Source organism: Chanodichthys erythropterus, chromosome 18 (assembly GCF_024489055.1).
Source record: "Chanodichthys erythropterus isolate Z2021 chromosome 18, ASM2448905v1, whole genome shotgun sequence".
NCBI classification, from domain to species: domain Eukaryota; kingdom Metazoa; phylum Chordata; class Actinopteri; order Cypriniformes; family Xenocyprididae; genus Chanodichthys; species Chanodichthys erythropterus.
This window is the reverse complement of record NC_090238.1, coordinates 38670801-38691278: the sequence shown is the minus strand read 5'-3', so window position 1 is coordinate 38691278 and position 20478 is coordinate 38670801. Positions and strand designations below refer to the sequence as shown.

Below are 20478 nucleotides of genomic sequence, written 5' to 3'. Positions count from 1 at the left end.
ACATCAAATAAGCTGTAAAATTTCTGAATATCATTCATTAGATGACAAAACAAGTGTCATTTATTGTGAAAGAATGCAGAATTTCATTCTTTCAAAGAATTCACTGGCTATTATTAAATGTATTAATTTGTATTTATTTCCTATACTTACATAACTGGACCTGACTGTAAAAGAAGACTGAAATTCACAATTAAAGCCCAAATAAACATGATTTGCATGTATGCAAATGAACCGTATGTCAGTGTTCCAGTGTCTCTGAGCGGCGGATCATAACTGTACAGCTTCATATGTGAACGGATGAAACTCTCTTTCTCCTCTTGGACATCTCAGGAATGTAATAAGAAAATGCTATAAAATTTATTTCTAATATCTGTGGAAAACAAAATCAAACTCTTGTGTCTCCATCAGGCTGTTTTTGGGAATTATGTCTCGACAAAAGCAGAATTTGCTGTGGCTGATGATCGTCTGTTGTGCTTCAAGCCAGATAAGTATGTTGCCTACATGGATCAACTTTAAAAGGAAGTCTATAATGCTGATGGATATGTTGTTTGGTGCGCATATCCTCATAATATTGTGTCTGTTTGTGCAGCCTGCTCGAAAATAATGATCATTGGAGACAATTTGACATACTTAAATAGATCAACTTGCACAGGTAGATGTGAAATATACTGTATATTTATTTTCTGAAAGTGCTTGTGATGACTGACAAATTCATAGAGATAACGTCTTTTTATTCCAGCTGTAAACCTGACATGTCCACCAGCTGCTGAAACACTGATAGGGAATTTTTGCATAATGAATGTCAAACCAAACACCACTTCCCAGGGTAACAGTGCTGTTTTTTTATTATTTATATACTATTATAATCTTTTTTGAATAATTATTTATAATAATATTAATATTTTTAATTTTAGTTAAAGTTTAAATAATTGTATGTTATTTTGTCACTTTTATTAGTTTTAGTTATTTATATTAATACATTTATATTTTCAGTGGATGAAAACAATCGTTTTAGTTATTGATAACAACACTGCTGCATATATCTTATGTAAAAAACATTCTCAACTAAAAATTGTCTCAACAAATGTAAAATGTTAAAATGTTTCCAGGACAATGCAAAACCTCAAACAAAACATACTTTTTCAACATAAACAACTGGGAGAAATATGAAGTCAGAATGAAAGAGATGGTTAAAGACATAAAAATGTGGTTTTTACAAAATGAATCTGAATGTCTGCCATCATCAGTCCTGAATTCAAGAGGTGAGTATTGTCACAAGACCGCACGAGTACAAGTACACATTTGCGATCACTCATGAAAACACTGCTGTCAGTCATTATGACGCCATCGCTGTTGGTGATATTTTGGATTCTGAACGTTCTGTCAATCAACGCAAAGCAAATATAGAACAAACACAAGACTGAAATTATATACAAATCAGACTATTTGAATGGAGTCTGTATATAGTTCTTGAGAAACAGCAGATCATGGTACAGTACAACCACAGACTATTTTAGGCTATTGATATTTAGCAAGTGTTGTATTAATTCCATCTTTTCTCTTCTTGATCAAGATCATTTTGTGACCAACACCGTAACAACTAGCACCACCACCAGCTGCAATGCAAATAACCAAAGACCACTAGGTAAGATTTTGCCCTCTTCTATAGTGTAGGCCTATACATCAGGCTGGTTAGTCTGGTTCACGTATTTACATGGTCATTTCACCAGGAAAGTCCAATACAAGGCCTTTTTATCAACACATCACCATATATATTTAGATATATTAGCATAAATATCAAGATAAGGACTATATGAAGATTATGCTGTATAAAGAACTGAAGGAATTTTGTGAAAAGTATCTATACGACACGATATATAGCCAAATTAATACAAATATTTTTTTAAATAACATAAAAATAGGGACATTCGAAATTTCTAAACGTGAACATGTTTTAAGACAGTTATATTAAAAGATCAAATTCAGTATATATGACCAGTGATGGCAAAATTAGTTATTTTATTCTCAAATTTGTTAGAATCTGACAAAAAATGACTTAGCTACACCTGTTTGAAGTCGATAGAGTCAGCAAAGTCAATTTTGAGAAAAATCGAGTTAAAGTTTTCTGAATGTTCCAAAACAAAATCACCTTAAAATCCCTGTTAATAACACCGAATTTGGCACAAGCCAAGTCAAAACCCATATCTATAGGAACATATACGTATATATACATTACAGTCCAAAAGTTTGGAACCACTAAGATTTTTAATGTTTTTAAAAGAAGTTTCGTCTGCTCACCAAGGCTACATTTATTTACTTAAAAATACAGTTAAAAACAGTAATATTGTGAAATATTATTACAATTTAAAATAACTGTTTTTTATATGAATATATTTCACAAAGTAATTTATTCCTGTGATGCAAAGCTGAATTTTCAGCATCGTTACTCCAGTCTTCAGTGTCACATGATCCTTCAGAAATCATTCTAATATGCTGATTTGCTGCTCAAGAAACATTTAATGTGTACAATTGTACAAAATATTTGTGTACAATATTTTTTTCAGGATTATTTGATGAACAGAAAGTTCAAAAGAACAGTGTTTATCTGAAATCTAATCTTTTGTAACATTATAAATGTCTTTACTGCCACTTTTGATTGATTTAATGCATCCTTGTTGAATAAAAGTATTCATTTCTTTAATTTCTTTTCAAAAAAATAAAAATAAAAATTCTTCCAGACCCCAAACGTTTGAACGGTAGTGTATAATGCTACAGAAGCTTTGTATTTCAGATAAATGCTGTTCTTTTGAACTTTCTATTCATCAAGGAATCCTGAAAAAAAAAGTACACAACTGTTTTCAACATTGAAAATAATCATAAATGTTTCTTGAGCAGCAAATCAGCATATTAGAATGATTTCTGAAGGATCATGTGACACTGAAGACTGGAGTAATGATGCTGAAAATTCAGCTTTGCATCACAGGAATAAATTACTTTGTCAAATATATTTAAATAGTACACAGTTATTTTAAATTGTAATAATATTTCACAATATTACTGTTTTTTACTGTATTTTTAATTAAATAAATGTAGCCTTGGTGAGCAGACGAAACTTCTTTTAAAAACATTAAAAATCTTAGTGGTTCCAAACTTTTGGACTGTAATATATATATATATATATATATATATATATATATATATTTTTTTTTTTTTTTTTTTATAAAAACTCTGACAAATGTATAAAAGAAAAGTTTTCCCATGTTTTCACTGAACAACTTGATTGTATTTTGTAAACAAATTTTGATTTTGATGGCTGCAACACACTGGATGGTCCCTTTCATTTTTGGGACTGAGAACTGACTAACTCTTATGTTAGTTTTTTCCAAAAACAAGCTGAACCGTGGACTCAACTGACCACAGCACACATTTCCACTGTCTTTTAGACCATCTGAGATGAGCTCGGGCCCAGAGAACTCAGCAGCATTCCTGCATTGAACAGATATGTAACTTTCTCCTAAACCTCACCTATTACCAATTCACCTGCTAATTGTTTCAAAAGAGTTTAACCTGGATATTCTATAATCTTTTCACTTTTATTTTGCCTCTGTCCCAACATTTTTAGAATGTGTTGCAGCCATCAAAATCTATTTTTTTAAATATAATATTTACAAAATAAAATTAAGTTGGAACACACTGGAAAAGTTTTCTTTGTACTTTTGTCAGTAAAAAAAAGGTTCAAGATTATGGATTTTATTGCATTTTACAAAATGTCCCAACTTTCTGGAAATGGGGTTGTATAATGTTACACATCAGATGTTTTTCCCCAACTGTTAACCAGTCGTTCACTAAAGACATAACAGATAATGTTTGCATGAATACTCGCCAAGACAGATTTTTTGAAATACTGTGTGTATGTGTGTATATCGGGATTGCATGCTTCAGATCTGTCAGTCGATGTGAGTAAGATCATTCTGTTTACATTAGCATGACTTTGAAAATCACATTTCATTGGTTCAGACTCATGCCATCGAGAATTGGCTATGAATATTCAAAAAGTTGTTCTGCTGCACTTTAAAATGATACCAAACTTGTTCTGAGAGGAAGCACCAGTTGTCTAGAAGCGAGCAAAGAAAAACAGCATTTTTCAGGGTGAAAGGAAAGTTACTCCTCTCAGAAAATGCACAAATAAAGATACTTTTAGATGTTTAATTGCTATTTGGAGCATATGGATCGCTATATGAAGGCTTAATGAATGCATTTTTGTGAAAACCTGAAATTGACCAAAATTGACATTTTTCATTTGTTTTGCCTGTAGCACGAAATTAGCCCGTGGATATACACACTCATTCAAAATTCACTTTTATATTATTTTTGAACATAATTATGTGTCCGCAGTGTGTGCACACAACTTAAATTTATATAATTTAATATAGTTAATAACTATCACACGAAGAGTGACGTTTTTCTACAGATATCAGCATGATAACAGATGTGATGTTGATTTTATACAAGTTTAATAAACAAGAAGTTAATATTAAGTGACTTACATTTTAGACACCATATTGCATGTTTTTGCTCTATTTTGCCAATGAAAATAGTTCAAAACAAAGTCACAGCAAACATTCAGTGGTGTTTCCTTACTGAATGAATCAACTTTTTGAACAAATCAGTTGAATGAATGATTCACTGACCCTCTAATTAAGATCAATGCTTCGTTCCTGAATGAATCAGCTGTTTGATTGAATCAGTTGAAGCTCAATGACTCCCTTATTAATGGTGACTTGCTGCCACCTAGTGGCAGTATTAATTTCACATTTAATGTATCTTTTCATGCTTTAAATAATTTCAAATATAAATATTCAACATTTTATGTTTAAAACATCAAAACATTATTTATGCATTTGTAACTGCATGTCTTATTATTATAAATAAATGTGATTACATTTGAAAATTTGACACAAAAGATGATGCATGCATATAATCAGGTTTTAAAAAATGAATTTATAAAGATAAAATGCCCATAAACATTAAAAATCAATTGAAACATATTGGAAAGAATAATTTCAGGCACTGCTGTGAACTGACCACCACACAAAATATGAAGAATATCAAAATCTTTAGGAGTTACCAGCACAATAACACACTCAAAATATCGTCCAAATATCGTTAGAGTAAATCCCAGAAAAAAAAAAAAAAAAAAAAATATATATATATATATATATATATATATATATGTGTCAATATCGCACACTCCTACTTAGTAAAGCTACTCAAGTAATTCAATCAAGAGCAGTGAGTAATTTCCGACCCCGAGCCTGAAAGGTTTTGTGAACCCAGATAATAGCCGTGATGAGCAGTCGAGACTGTTAGCACTACTGGTTGTCTAGTAACATTTGTGATTGACATTCACAAACGTTTTATTTCTGTTGGCCTCTTTTTACCTTCTGTGCTGTTCACAATATGCAAAGCAGAAGTCTTCAAATCATAACACTGTGTCTGACACAATTATGAATTATGTGTTGTCATAATTTATTGAGGTTGTCTGAAAATCCTTCCTGTTGATCCTGGAGAGAGATGTACAAACCCTACATATGACAGTGATACATGCAGCGGTAAGTCTGTTTCACACACGCATCAAAGTTTGATTTCTAAATCAAAATGAATATAGTGCACCATGCAAGCTGACAGCATATGTCTTTTCTTCTATGAAAATCATTAAGTTATAAGATTAGGGTAACATTAAGGTCTTTTTAAACATAAAATGCACTTGCTTTGACAAGCTTGAGTAATTTATTCATGAGGAGTTGATATTGTTTAGTGCAATTATGGCAAGAATACATTCTATAAAGAACTTTAAAGGGTTCAGTCTAGGGATTCATATACAGAAGTGTTAGGGGTTCCCATCATGAGATCATTGTAAGGATTTAGTTTGAATTAATTTAGTTTAATTCATTTTTAAATGTAATTATTTTTTTTTATGAATTTAGCAGCTCATAAACATACTTTATCGCAAGAAAAATTGATATAACCCATTAAACATGAAAATAATTTAAATCCATTCCTTATTTTTTTCTTTGCGTTGAAGGGCAAGAAGGAAGCAAATATGTTCTGCATTTTAATGGGAGTGAATGGATGTGTGTCATCTGTGTTAATGAAAGTTCAACTACTATCAGACCGCCATTATCCACCACCATGAACAATCCAGATCCCACTGTTCCACCACCCGAGATAACTTACAATGTAAAGGCAGATAATGTAACAGACGGCAGTGGACATATTGAACCCTCAAAAGCATCGTAAGTGTGCCGTTACCAGTGGCTATAAAGTCTAAAACTGTAGTACAGAATACCAAGTGATTCAATCAATTTTGCAGAGAGACTATGGAGAAAATGGATTCCCTGGTGGATCAGATGGAAAAAGACAATAAAAGCAATGCAGCGATTGTGATGGGGGATATTATTGGTGTTCTCCAAAGACAAGCCAAGAACACAGAAAGCAAAAACATTAAAATATGCTACTCTTCAAATCAGAACATGATCAACGTAAGGCCTGAGAAGCATTAAAGCATGTCCAGTTAGGATTCTTGATTTATCAGTGCTAATTCTTATTTTAATTCCACAGGTTGTTGAGAAAAACCTGAACGCGAACTTTCCCTGGTCTGTAAACGTTCCTACTGAGGCCTTTGACAAATCACGTCTTGAAAACAATGGAACTGCATTTGTTGGAGTTTTACGGTTCTTAAATATGGGAAATAAGGTATTGTGTGCATTGAGGGACAAATGTTTCTCGATCTGTTCTATTCACATGTTTATATTTGATTATTGATGACTGCTTTTTAATTCTTGTATGGTTTCTCATTCAGAATGATATTGTTTTGAACAATGAGGTTTATGGAATAACGATGGGCGCCAACATCTCCAACCTTACCAACAAAATAGAAATGTTCATTAAAAAGGAAAATCTGGTAATGAAGGTTTTGCTGCAAAACATTTTTTGTTATAATAATCAGACACTGTGAAAACAAAATAAAAATCAAACATGTTCTTACAGGTCGGTGAGGCGTCCTGCAATTCTTGGGATGGAAAAGGTAAATTCACTTATGGATGTATTGATCAGTTCCCATCAAGTTAGTTTATATAACTAATTTAATTTACTGCTCTGTTTTCTTCAAAGGAAATCTTACATGGACGACGTCCGGCTGTGAGACAGAAAAAATCAATAACACCATAAAGTGCTCGTGTTCACATCTGACGTTCTTTGCAGTGCTGATGGTGAGAAGCTTCTCAGAGTTTCATTTAAAGACCCCATGAAATCAATATCAGAGTCTTTTAGCTAGTGAACTTGTAAAAGATGACTAAAGAAACTTAAAGGGTTAGTTCCAGTGCTGCCAATTTATCAATTTTGTCTCTAAATTTAGCGACTTCCCTGCCCCTTTTGAGAGTTTTTGCCTAGCAACAAATCTAGCAATTTCTTGGACAAATCTTATCTCAATTCCATGACTTGCCCACTGATCTATATTTAATTAATATAGATCAGTGGACTCGCCGGTATGGCGTCATCTAGTGACCAGTTTTATCTGCCTTCAGCTGAAAGACATTGGAACACCAGTCACGAATTAGAAGTCTAAAACAAGAATTTTTAAAGAGAAAATGTCGAGGTTGTTGCACATCCCTATATGTTTGAACCGTGTGAGGCGTCTAAATTTACGCTACACCTACATCTTATGTCATGAACTTGACTCTCTCATGAACAAATGGACAGATGTTACCGGAAGCTAGTAATTATAGTTTACAAAAATGCATCACTTTGCTTCAGAAGGCTTTTTTTAACCTCCTGGATCTGTATGGATTACTTTTATGATGGATAGATGCACCTTTACTATTAACTCACATTATAAAGCTTGGAAGAGCCAGGATATTTTTTAAAATTTAACTCTGATTATGTTTGACTGAAAGAAGAATGTCATGTACACCTAGGACAGCTTCAGGGTGGGTAAATTATGGGATAGTTTTCATTTTATCATTTAAAGTCTCTCTCTCTTCTGGGAAAATCTCATATACTGACAACAAAAATGTTTCCAGAATAATAATAACATTCCTCTAATAATACCACCTACTTGTTTTAATTAAAGAAGCAGAAAATACAGTCTAAAAAAAACCTTATAAAGAATATAAAAGAGCATCAACAGAAAAGTACACATGTAACAAACAAGAGGAAAAACAATGAATAAAATAAATGAAAATAAATACCAATTTCTGGCATTATCATTCTGATAGGTCCCTAACTCAATGCCAAACTAAAACTAAAAACCAAAAAGCAAACTAAACCTCAAATGATCTGTCACATTATTTATTTTTTACTTAAACAAAAAGATTTGAGATGTGAGTCTACTGTAGTAAACAAAAGTGAAAGATGGAAGTGTTGTTTATAGATACAAATAAATAAATAAATCGAGAATACATTCTTTAGACTTGCTGAAAGTATTAGTATGGTAGCAAGTTTGATCTTTTAATTTAAAAAGATTGGGCAAAAATAAGGGGGATTAACTACTGTATATGTGAGTATAGGTTAAACCAAAACATTTGAATTTTGTTTATATATTATCTAATTTTAAGGTATGCTATGTAACTTTTTGTTTAAAATTAACAATTTAAATAATGAGTCAATGCATAATCGATCCTTCTTCCAAAACATGTTTTGTCTTACCCTGATTCTCTATTCTCTTCCACAAAATGCATGCAGTTTTGTTTTTTTAACTGGCCAAAAGTTACATAGTGTACCTAAAAATGATCAAACTTCATTGTTTTCATTCTGTTTTTATAAGCTGGGATTGGATTATGCCATTTAGAATTTCCATAAAGAAATCTAACTAGAGCTATAAAATGAAGAAGGTGTAGCTCAGATCATTTAATCTTGGGAGTATTTGATGAGCAATTACTTTATTTTCAGACTTTTGAAATCTGACATTGGTATTGTGGGAAAGTTGAACACATATTCCTTCATCATTTTGGAGCCTGTGTGTCTTGATTTCTTTTGAAGTATAACATGATGACTTGTGGAAATGATCATCCAGCTGATCTGTGTGTTTCTGTTGTGTTTCTCTGATCTCTCAGTCTCCTCCAGATGCAAATGCAAACATCACACCACAGTATGTGAAATCATTGAGCTTCATCACTTCTATCGGCTGTGGCATCTCCATGTTTTTTCTGTCCGTCGCTCTGTTCATGCATTTCCTGTTACGGTAGAGTATCTTAAACTATAACTTAACTTAAACATTCAAAGTTCTTTGACCAGTTGCTTTTGTTCATCTTTTGGAAGAAAACGTCTGCTAAATGCATGTTACAAATGCAGGTTGTTTTTATATTTGAACAGGAAAGCCAAATCAAATCAGGCCACAAAGATCTTGATCAACATGTTTGTGGCTTTGTTTCTCCTGAATTTATCTTTTTTGTCAAACGAGAGCGTCGCCAACACAGAAGTCAAGGCTGCGTGTGTCTTCATAGCGCTGCTCATGCATTACTCCATGCTGACTACTTTCACCTGGTTCTTCATTCAAGCTCTTCATATGTACTTATGGCTCATCAGACAGAATATCACCATCACAAACTACGTGAGGAAGATCACCGTGTTCGGCTGGAGTGAGTTATATGAACAAGTGTTCACTTGAAACTAACATTGTTTAAAACAAAATCCAGCAGATTATAAAGTCGAGTACACCCATATTTTCAACTTTCAATGTGTTTTTCCGTTTTCTTGAGCTGTTCCTTTAAAAGAATCTGAAAACTTAACATACCGCCCTCTCAAATTATTCAGATTAGAGTTTTAAGTAGACTTAAATGCTCCCCCCTAGATAGGCACCACCTTAGCGTTGATGCGAGGTAAACAGATTACGTGGGCAGTCCGAGATGCCTCCCTCTATCGAGTTTACCTCCCTCCCCGATTATTGTTGGGGTTTGAAGTAGGGATATGCCCCTTTGGACAGATGCTCTCGGGCCAGAATATGTTCTGTTTGAGGCACTTGCTTTAGGGAACAGAGACACTGTGCAACTTTCTGTACAAGTCACATAGGATGCACTTAGGTGTTGACACGCTTTTTGACTCTGCCTAGTTCTGCAGATTCACTTAATATTTTGCTCACTTTGTTTGTGCATATTCAACCTAGTGGGCAGGCATTTCCTCAGCATGGTGTAGTAGGTATTGTGATTCCCATAGCATCAACACCAAGATGCAGCGTCAAAGTTCCACTTCAAAAGGCAACATGTTGTGTTGAGAATGCAACCCGGTTCCCTGAGGAGGGGAACGAGGCACCTAGTCTTTGTTGCCATACTTCAGGGCATATCTGCACGCCTCCTTCAGACAAAAGAGTTGATGACGCTCCGTGTGTGACATCATTGACTGCTGTCTGCCAATAGATTTGTGTGTTTACACATGCCCCAGACAGTGGTCAAGCCGAGCATCAACACCAAGATGCAGCATCTCGTTTCTGGGTTGGGTTTGCAACCCAAGATGCTTATATAGTTTATTACTTTTTTTTTTTTTTTATTAAAGTTTTAGTTAATTTAGTACAAGTTAAACTAAATGAAAATGAGAAATGTTGCCTTGTTAGATTTTTTTTTTTTTAAAACCTCAGTTAAAATTCATTTTATTTCCTCTTACACATTTTTTATGGTTTTGTTTAGTTACCTATATTAACCCTGGTCTCCGTGTGTTTTCAGCATTTTCAGCTCCGATAGTCATAGCTGTTGTTTCATTAGGAGGATATAAATCATTGAATATAACCACAACGTCTGGAAAAACCCCAAAAATGTAAGTTGTTCTGATGAATTAAAGAGGACTTGTTCTGCTTTTTCCCATATTCATCTGTCTTTAGTATGTAATGTTGCTGTTTGAGCATGAAAAGGCTTCCAAAGTCCCCCCAGCGGGAGTTATTCTCTATATCAGTGTCACTGGCTATGTTTACATGCACCCAAATAATCCATTTGTAATCAGATTGATGGCTCAATCGGATTGAAAAACGTTCATGTAAACACCTTAATTGATCGGATTGGAAGGGGTGGTCTATTCTTTCTCGTGCGCAAAAGTTTTAATCGGAATGTATATAAAACACATATAAACGGATTTTTAAATCAGATTACAATGTTTAGAGTACATGTAAATGTTATGATATAGACACGGAGGCAGAGATAAAAGCAATCCAGGTGAGTTTATTGGAACAATATGTGGAACACAGAGTGGTAATGGCTGTTATCAGGTTCTTGAGAGATGAATATAAAGTAATACTGTCCTTGTGTGGTTTGTGGATCCAGGAGTTGAGCTGAGATGGAGGGAGACGTTGGAGACACTCACACACACAGATGGGTAAGCACACGAAGGGACCAGGAGACGAAGGAGATGAAGGAGATCGCTGGAGCAGGTAAGTATGTTGAAGGGGAGTCCTTAAGGTAAGCATATACATGGCGTAGTGCAAACGAGACCGGACAGTGAGTGTGTGTGAGAGTGGTGGCTTTGTAGTGCTGGTGATTGCAGAGTGAATGAGGTGCAGGTGGCGGTGATTAATAAGCTGGTGATTGAGTGCGTGGGTACTGTGGTGAGGTGGAGCCTGGCGTGTTCAGTGACAGTACCCCCTCCCACGGCCCGCTCCTGAGGGCCGCGGACCCCGACGTCGTGGTGGTCTTCCCCTGGGTCGTGGGGCAGGTCTGTCTGGATGGTTGGTATGGAAGTTCTGTAACAGAAGAGGATCAAGGATATCGTTCCTGGGAATCCATGAGCGTTCCTCGGGACCATAGTCCTCCCAGTCCACGAGGTATTCGAGTTTACCACCACGGCGCCGGGAATCCAAGATCTCGTGGACCACGTAGGCTGTGCCGTCCTCTAGGAGAAGTGGAAGGGGGGCTCGGCGGCTGCCACGTCAGGCTCTGTGGAGGGAACAACAGAAGGGTGGTGAGGTTTAAGTAGAGACACGTGAAATGTAGGATGGATTCTACTATACTGTGCCGGGAGTTGGAGACGATAGGTGACGGGGTTGATCTGCCGAAGGATGGTGAACGGGCCAATGAAGCGGGGACTCAGCTTTTGCAGGGCAGACGCATCCTGATGTCCCGGGTGGACAGCCAGACCTTCTGCCCCGGCTGGTAGACAGGAGCCTCGGAGCGTCGAAGGTCGGCTGCCATCTTGCGTCTGCGCAGGGCCCTCTGCAGCTGGTGGTGAGCTGAGTCCCACACCCTCTCGCTCTCCCGGAACCAGTAGTCGACTGCCGGAACGTTGGAGGGTTCCCCGTCCCAGGGGAACATCGGGGGTTGGTAGCCGAGTACGCACTGAAGGGTGTTAGTCCCGTTGAGGCTTGGCGGAGAGAGTTTTGTGCGTACTCGGCCCAACCCAGGTACTGGTTCCAGGAGTTCTGGTGGCCGTGACAGAAGGTACGCAGGAAGCGGCCGATCTCCTGGATCTTCCGTTCCGTCTGCCCGTTCGACTGAGGATGGTATCCAGACGATAGGCTGACGGTCACACCCAGGAGGGAGAAGAAGGCTTTCCAGACGTGTGAGACAAACTGGGGTCCTCTGTCGGAGACGATGTCTTCAGGTAATCCATAATAGCGAAAAACATGATTAAACATTAGTTCTGCGGTGGCCATGGCGGTAGGTAGACCCTCCAGGGGTATCAGACGGCAGGACTTTGAGAAGCGGTCTACCACCACCAGGATGCATGTGTGACCGTCAGACTCGGGGAGATCGGTGACGAAGTCCACTCCCAGGTGTGACCAGGGTCTCTCAGGAACGGGCAGAGGAAAGAGCTTGCCGGTGGGAAGATGGCGTGGGCTCTTGGAGATGGCACACTCCCTGCAGCCCTGCACGTACCTCCTGACGTCGTTGGCCATGTTGGGCCACCAGAAGCGTTGTTTGAGCAACGAGAGGGTCTCCTTGACCCCCCGGGTGACCAGTGCCAAGTGAAGAGTGAACGTTGTGCAGGAGTGGAGTGCGACGTGTCCGTGTGATGTACTGCAAGCCCGGTGGGCAACCCGGCGGAGTGCGTGTGGAGGCATTGGCGGAGGGAATGGTTTCTTCGGACCACTGGATGGGGCTCATGAAGATGGACTCCGGCAGAATAGTATCAGGTTTTTCGGGCTTTTCCTCAGGAGCATAGAGGCGAGATAAGGCGTCAGCCTTCGTATTCTTTGAACCAGGACGGTAGGAGATGGAGAAGTTGAATCTAGAGAAGAACATAGCCCAGCGAGCTTGGCGAGGATTGAGTCTCTTGCGGCCTTCAGATATTCGAGATTCTTGTGATCAGTGAGGACTTGAAATGGGTGAGTAGCTCCCTCCAACCAATGCCTCCACTCCTCAAGGGCAAGCTTGACGGCCAGGAGTTCGCGGTCACCGATGTCGTAGTTGACCTCCGCCGGGTTGAGCTTGCGGGAGAAGAAGGCGCATGGATGGAGTCTACTTGGTGTCCCCTGCTGCTGTGAAAGGACCGCTCCCACTCCGGTGGTAGATGCGTCCACCTCTACTATGAACGGGAGGTCCGGGTTAGGGTGGACGAGGAGGGGAGCGGTGGTGAAGGCCTTCTTCAGGGTCTCAAAGGCGCGGTGGCTAATGGAGACCAGGACAGAGACTTGGGCTGGTGACGGAGGAGGTTGGTGAGTGGACTGACGATTGTGCTGTAGTTTTTGATGAACCGGCGATAGAAATTGGAGAAACCTAGGAATCTTTGGAGTTCTTTGATGGTGGTAGGAGTGGGCCAGGACTGTATGGCGGAGACCTTCCCCTCGTCCATCCGGATGCCACTGTGATCAATCACGTACCCCAGGAACTGGACGGAGGTTTGGTGGAATGAGCATTTTTCAGCCTTGAGGAAGAGATGGAACTGCCGTAAGCGCTGGAGGACCTCCGCAACGTGGTGGCGATGTTCGGCCAAGCTCCGGGAGTAGATGAGGATGTCATCTATATAAACCAGAACGGACTTATGGAGAAACTCCCGGAGCACCTCGTGGATGAAATCCTGGAATACGGAGGGGGCGTTGACCAGGCCATACGGCATCACGAGGTACTCGTAGTGTCCAGTGGGCGTGACGAAGGCGGTCTTCCACTCGTCCCCCTCACGTATCCGGATGAGGTTATAGCGCGCTGCGGAGGTCCAACTTGGTGAACACAGTGGCACCGCGGAGATGTTCCAGGGCCGCTGGGACGAGGGGAAGTGGGTATCGGAACTTGATGGTGATCTTGTTGAGTGCACGGTAATCGATGCATGGCCTCAAGCCTCCGTCCTTCTTTGCCACGAAGAAGAAGCTTGAAGCAGCAGGGGAAGTAGACGGGCGGATGTAACCTTGTTCGAGTGCCTCCTTGATGTATTCCTCCATGGCCTTCTCCTCCGGTATGGACAGGGGGTATATGCGTCCCCTGGGCACTGGTTCACCCGGCAGCAGATCGATGGCGCAGTCCCATGGCCGGTGTGGAGGAAGCTTGGAGGCGCGTTGCGGGCAGAAGACGTCGCTGAAGGGGGCGTAGTCAGGGGGAACATCCACGGAGCGCTTCTCAACAGGGCTCTCGATGGACGTGGCATTCACGAGAAGAGACTTGGAGAGTGGAGGTTTTGGAACAGGAAGCGCTGGGAAGCAGTCTGGGAAGCAGTGATCGCCCCACTTCAGGACTTCGCCCGTGCGCCAGGAGATGTTGGGGTTGTGTTGTCCCAGCCACGGGCGCCCTAGAACCACGTCAGCGGTGGATTCCTCCAGAACCAGCAAATGGATGTGTTCAGTGTGCAGGATACCGATGCTGAGTTGTAGTGGGCCCACGCAGTGACGGATGTGTCTGCGGCTTAGGGGTTTGCCCGTGATGGAGTGGATTTGATAGCTCGTCGGTGAAGGAGAGATTTTAAGGTTGAGTTGTCTACAGAGGGTGCCTGAGATGAAGTTTCCGGCTGACCCTGAATCAAGGAGCGCCACCACTGGAACAGAGATGTTAGCAGCAGTAAGAGTTACAGTTGTAGTGAGTGGTTTCATTTTCTGAATGGAGGGAAATATTGCACTCACCACGGGTCGAGGAGGACGGATTGGGCATGTGGAGAGATTATGCCCCATTGTTCCGCAATAGAGACAGAGATTCAGGGCCAGCCTTCTTTGTCTTTCGTTAGGGGTGAGACGAGAGTGATCAATTTGCATGGGTTCGTTGGCTGGTTCTGGGGAGCTGACGGGTTCGGACCGACGGAGGAGGTTAGTGGTGGATGACTGGCCCTGGTGTTCTTGAATGCACGACTGCATACGGGACCCCACGCGGATGGCGAGTTGGATGAAGCGTTCTAATCCCATGGAGTCCTCGTATGCAGCGAGATGCAGCCGCACGGAGGGTTCCAGCCCCTGACGGAACGTGGTGATGAGGGCTTGCTCGTTCCATCCGCTGGTGGCGGCTAGCGTTCTCGAAACTGCAAGGCATATTCGTTAACAGATAGGTTTCTTTGCTTTAGATTATAAAGTTTCTCACCAGTCGAGGAATCAGTCAGAGGTTTCCCGAATACTTCCCGGAAGTGGGAGACGAACGCCGAATAGGATTGGACGACTGGGCCTTTCTGGGTCCACAACGAATCTGCCCATTGCAGAGCCTTCCCTTGCAGTTGTGAAATAATGAACGCTATTTTAGCCGTGTCTGTGGTGTAGAGGTGCGGCTGCATCTCCAGGACCAGCTCACATTGGAGAAGAAATCCGCTGCATTCCTCCGCCGATCCAGAGTAGGGCGCCGGTTTGGCCATGGGACTGGCGGTGAATGCAGGTGAAGGAGTGGTGCTGGTGGGTGCGGAGACAGCCGTGTTGTGGGATGACGATGTTGAGGGCTGTGGTGTGAGTGCTCGACGCAGCACGTCCACGAGTTCCTGGAATGGATCGTTTGTACTCATGCCGTTAGTTGTTATGGTCCGGTCTTCTGTTATGATATAGACACGGAGGCAGAGGTAAAAGCAATCCAGGTGAGTTTATTGGAACAATATGTGGAACACAGAGTGGTAATGGCTGTTATCAGGTTCTTGAGAGATGAATATAAAGTAATACTGTCCTTGTGTGGTTTGTGGATCCAGGAGTTGAGCTGAGATGGAGGGAGACGTTGGAGACACTCACACACACAGATGGGTAAGCACACGAAGGGACCAGGAGACGAAGGAGATGAAGGAGATCGCTGGAGCAGGTAAGTATGTTGAAGGGGAGTCCTTAAGGTAAGCATATACATGGCGTAGTGCAAACGAGACCGGACAGTGAGTGTGTGTGAGAGTGGTGGCTTTGTAGTGCTGGTGATTGCAGAGTGAATGAGGTGCAGGTGGCGGTGATTAATAAGCTGGTGATTGAGTGCGTGGGTACTGTGGTGAGGTGGAGCCTGGCGTGTCTGTGACAGTAAACAGATCCAATTCATTTGCATTGACGAAAATTGGTGCATTAAAACATAGCCACTGTTTCTGAACTCCCTGAAATGTTTCCATTGGGTTAGTTAGTAGTGTGTTGAAACTGGAGGTTATGGTGTGACATTTCTCAAACACGTTCGAAGCGCTTGACCAATCACAACACCCTGCTCCAGCCGACCAATCAGAGCACATTGTGCTTTTCAGAAGGAGGGGCTTCATAGAGACAGGAACTAAACAGAGCGTTACTGACAGACGGGGAAGAGAGGAGCTGCAACAATGGAGAATATGAGGAAAATAATCAACATTCAAGCAGGAAAACCTGTTCTAGTACTCTGTAAAAGTGCATAATAGGTCCTCTTTACTGAAGCTTTAAAGTTTCATGTCAACATTGTCTGTTTTCTTCTAATTATAGGTGCTGGATTACAGATCCTTTAATTCACTACATAGTGAACATCGGCTACTACGCTTTAGTTTTCTTCTTCACGACAGGGGTCTTCATCATGATCGTCACTAAGATTGTCCAAGCCCGACACATAAAAGCACCTGACGGCAAGAGAAAGACGTTCAGAAAGCAGCTCATGATGGTGTTGAGTTTGTTCCTGCTCTTCGGCCTGACGTGGGCTGTGGCGTTCTTCAGTTATGGAGCGATGCTCATTCCCTCATATTACATCTTCACTGTGCTGAACTCGTTTCAGGGTGAGAAACAATCACACAAGTCCTACATGGATGATTGTGTGTGATGCTAACTTTTGGTTATGTTTTTTGGTTACATTTTTAAAAATTATACATGTCTTTAATGATAAGTAAAATGTATATGAATTAGTTGAAATATTCTACTGGGTTTTTTTCAGGGTTTTTCCTCTTCCTGTATTACTACCACATTCACAATGATGTTGCGGGAAATTTTTCCGATGATCCAGAAAGCTCCAGCTCCACCACAACCATTGTTCAATCCGGAATGAATGCTGTGGAAAATATTTATAATTAGCATAATTAAAGATTAAGGTGTCTGACAATCAACAAGTTCACAGACAAAACCACCCTCAGCCAGGAGGAGGCACTGATGCTCTACTCTTTTTAACACATACGTAACAGATTGTCAAACACAATCTTCCTTAATAAACAAACAAAAAAACTCAGTATTTCCGAAAAAACACACTTATATGATTCTTAACATTAAATACACCATATTCCTCCCCTGAAATACAAAACGCACAACAGAAAAAAAAAAAAAATTCAAATAGCCATACAACAACAAAACAATCAGGTACCCCCCTTTTCAGGTTCTTTTCTTTACAAATTTAACCTCCGTTGAACACTTTTTTTTTTTTTTTTTACCTAACAGGGTCGAGTATGAACAGACTCTTTCGATATTTCTGGTTCAACCATTACATTTTTTACTCTGTCTCAACACAGAACTTAAGTTCAACATTGTTTGTGAGGTGTAACAAGTTCTTTGCTGAAAGTGCTTCTGCATCCTGTTCAGTAGTCATTAATTTTGCTGCTGTTAACTGATCTGCATGCTTTTTGTATGACTTTCCCTCAACACAGGCCGGATAAGTAACAAGTCTTTCAATTTCTCTTCCCCTCCCATGAACTGTTTCACAAGTACCTTTTGCTGTACCCTTTACCTTTTTTACTCTCACATGAGTTTACTTTGTTTTTTGTACTTACTGTTTGTTGTATCTGAGACAACCTCGTTCTAATTTTTCTTTTCAGAAACAATTAGGATGGAGTTTTCCCTGTAAAACCCAAGGGAGCATTTCTGTAAATTAATAAAAATTTGTCAATACAATGTTGAAGTGCGATGTCCAACTCTTTTTGTTTTTCCAAAGACTGTTTTAAAGGTTTGAACCACTCTCTCTACTAAACCATTTGAGGCAGGATGGTATGCTGACGATTTGACGTTTTAACCCATTCATTTCCATTATCTGAAAAAATTACCTTAGGTAATCCATAGTTGGCAATCATATAACGCATAACCTCAACTGTTGCTCTGGCAGTAGTATTAGTCATCAACTTGATTTCTGGCCAGCCTGAATAAGCATCAATAGCCAATAGAAACTGATGCTTCCCCTTTTCACAGAAATCAATATGCATTCTCTCCCATGGATATTCAGGCCATTTCCAGGGATGCACAGGTACAGTGTTAGGCATCTTTTGATGTAATGCACATACCTTGCAGTGACTAATCATATTTTCAGTATCATTATCCAATTTAGGCCACCAAAAATGGCTTCTGGCTACAGTCTTACTCTTGACCATCCGTAAATGTAAATGACTTGTGTAGTTCTTTTAAGAGTTGATGTCTTAGCGAGTTGGGTACAATTACTCAAAACCCCAACAATAGACAGTCAGCCGCTAATGTGATCTTTTCACATCTATACCAAAAAGGTTTGAATTTTCATCTGACACCCTTTTGGCCAACCTTTTACTGTGAACGACTTCAGTTTCATTAGAACTTCGTCTTTGTCAGTTTCTAATTTGATGTCTTTTTAATCAGAATCGCCTTAATACACGAGACCTTGAACTCTGTAGGTCATGTCACGCCCAAAGATAATCGTGAAAGGCCATCAGCATTTGCGTGTTCCGCAGACGACTTGTATCTGATATCATATTGGTAAGCTGATAAAAGTAATGCCCACCTCCGCAACTCAGCGCCAGCTAAAGTAGGCAGTCAAATTTTCAGCCCCTAAATCTTAACTAAAGGCTGTTGATCGGTGATGACCAGAAATTTCCTACCATACAAACAGTATCTAAACTTCTGCACCCCAAAAATTATACCTAAGGCTTCCTTTTCAGTTTGGGAATAGTTCACCCCTACTCAATGCAGATGCATCACACATATGGGAAGTTGGGGGTCGAAATGTGTTAACACACTTGATGACATCAACAGCTTTCTAGCTTCTTCAAACGACTGTTGACAGGCCTTTGGCCACTGGTCCTTGTGTAATAATTCAGTCATGGGTTTAATACGGTTCACAAGTTCTCCTTGAATATGCCATAGTATGAAAGCAGTGCTAAAAAAGCTCTGAGCTCAGTCAGATTTTTAGGTGCCGGGGCTTTTTCAATAGCCTCGACCTTTCCTGGTACTGGATGCACTCATTCCTGATCCTGAAATTGCTGGTGAACTAGACACACCATAGCAATTTATCTGATACAATTCCAAAGTTAATCGTCAAGTATGGCTTAGATTGCGGATCTAATTCTACTTGCTGGTATACCTGAATTACCTGCATACCCCTGGAATTACTCCTTGGTCAGGATTAAACACCTTTAAGCATTTCTCAAGATTTTCTCAGGACACTTACTGGATCAACCACATAATTCACTCTCGACCAGTCTAGCGGTAAGCGCTGAATCCAGTTTCTTTCCATGAGGCTTTTTCCCTTACCCTTAGACACCAGTAAGACCAGTTTTTCTGATTGTTCCTTATATGTCACTGTAACCTGAAATTGCCCTTGAGCAATAGGTCCTCAAGGTTACATCACAATGCTAACAAAGGTTACATTTTTTTGAACCCCTTTCTGTAAAAAGTCTCTGAAATGATAGTCATGGCTGCTTCTGTATCAACCTCCATCTTTAACTCAACACCATTACATCGGATCATTACCATGTATGGTTTTACATTTTTACATACTCACATACATACATACTCACTGTTTGCACCTTTTAATACAAACAGTCCACAGTCCTTGTCCGTATAACTGCTGCCCCTCAGCTTCCACAGCAGGCTGATTCAAATCATCACTGGAGTCTGAGTCCGGTGGTCATACTAGCTGATCTGTGCTCCATTTATCCTTTGAAGTATTGGGCATGATCTTCTTTCTTGACCACATCACGATCTCTCCCACACTGACCCCTTCAGTAAAGATGTATTTTGTCTGGCTTTCCCAAACCGGCTTATTCGTGGCTGGTGATTTGGAGAGCCCGCCGCTATTTTTCTCCGGTCTTTTCTGTGGCATGGAATTTTCACAGGCACGCTCTAATGGCTCGTTTCAGTACAGTGCGATTCGGGATGGTAAACCCTGATCCGGCTTGCGTTTCCACCTTCAACAGTATCCTTACTTGATAGGTGTGGTGTATGCTGTAAAGCAACGT

General features: G+C 40.3%; 1 protein-coding gene across 2 annotated transcripts; it reads left to right on the top strand.

Annotated features, from left to right (window-relative positions):
* The first annotated feature begins 280 nt into the window (after positions 1–280).
* Positions 281–18127, top strand: LOC137006940 (adhesion G-protein coupled receptor G6-like). Of its 2 annotated transcripts, none has more exons than XM_067368105.1 (18): positions 281–334; positions 409–488; positions 590–652; positions 740–826; positions 1110–1262; positions 1574–1645; positions 5538–5612; positions 6086–6296; positions 6374–6542; positions 6622–6756; positions 6863–6964; positions 7051–7087; positions 7174–7271; positions 9114–9241; positions 9463–9638; positions 10716–10806; positions 16790–17073; positions 17229–18127. In XM_067368105.1, coding segments are annotated over exons 1-18 (2100 nt in total). In that variant the 5' UTR covers positions 281–332; the 3' UTR covers positions 17366–18127. The 2 variants fall into 2 exon arrangements, with proteins under 2 accessions (XP_067224206.1, XP_067224205.1); XM_067368104.1 differs by having other exon boundaries at positions 9373–9638.
* Positions 18128–20478: the final 2351 nt, after the last annotated feature.

Coding starts and splice junctions, on each gene's coding strand:
- LOC137006940 (XM_067368104.1), top strand. Junction 1,646..5,537: donor AAATAACCAAAGACCACTAG/GTAAGATTTTGC, acceptor TAATTTATTGAG/GTTGTCTGAAAATCCTTCCT. Junction 10,807..16,789: donor TCTGGAAAAACCCCAAAAAT/GTAAGTTGTTCT, acceptor TTCTAATTATAG/GTGCTGGATTACAGATCCTT.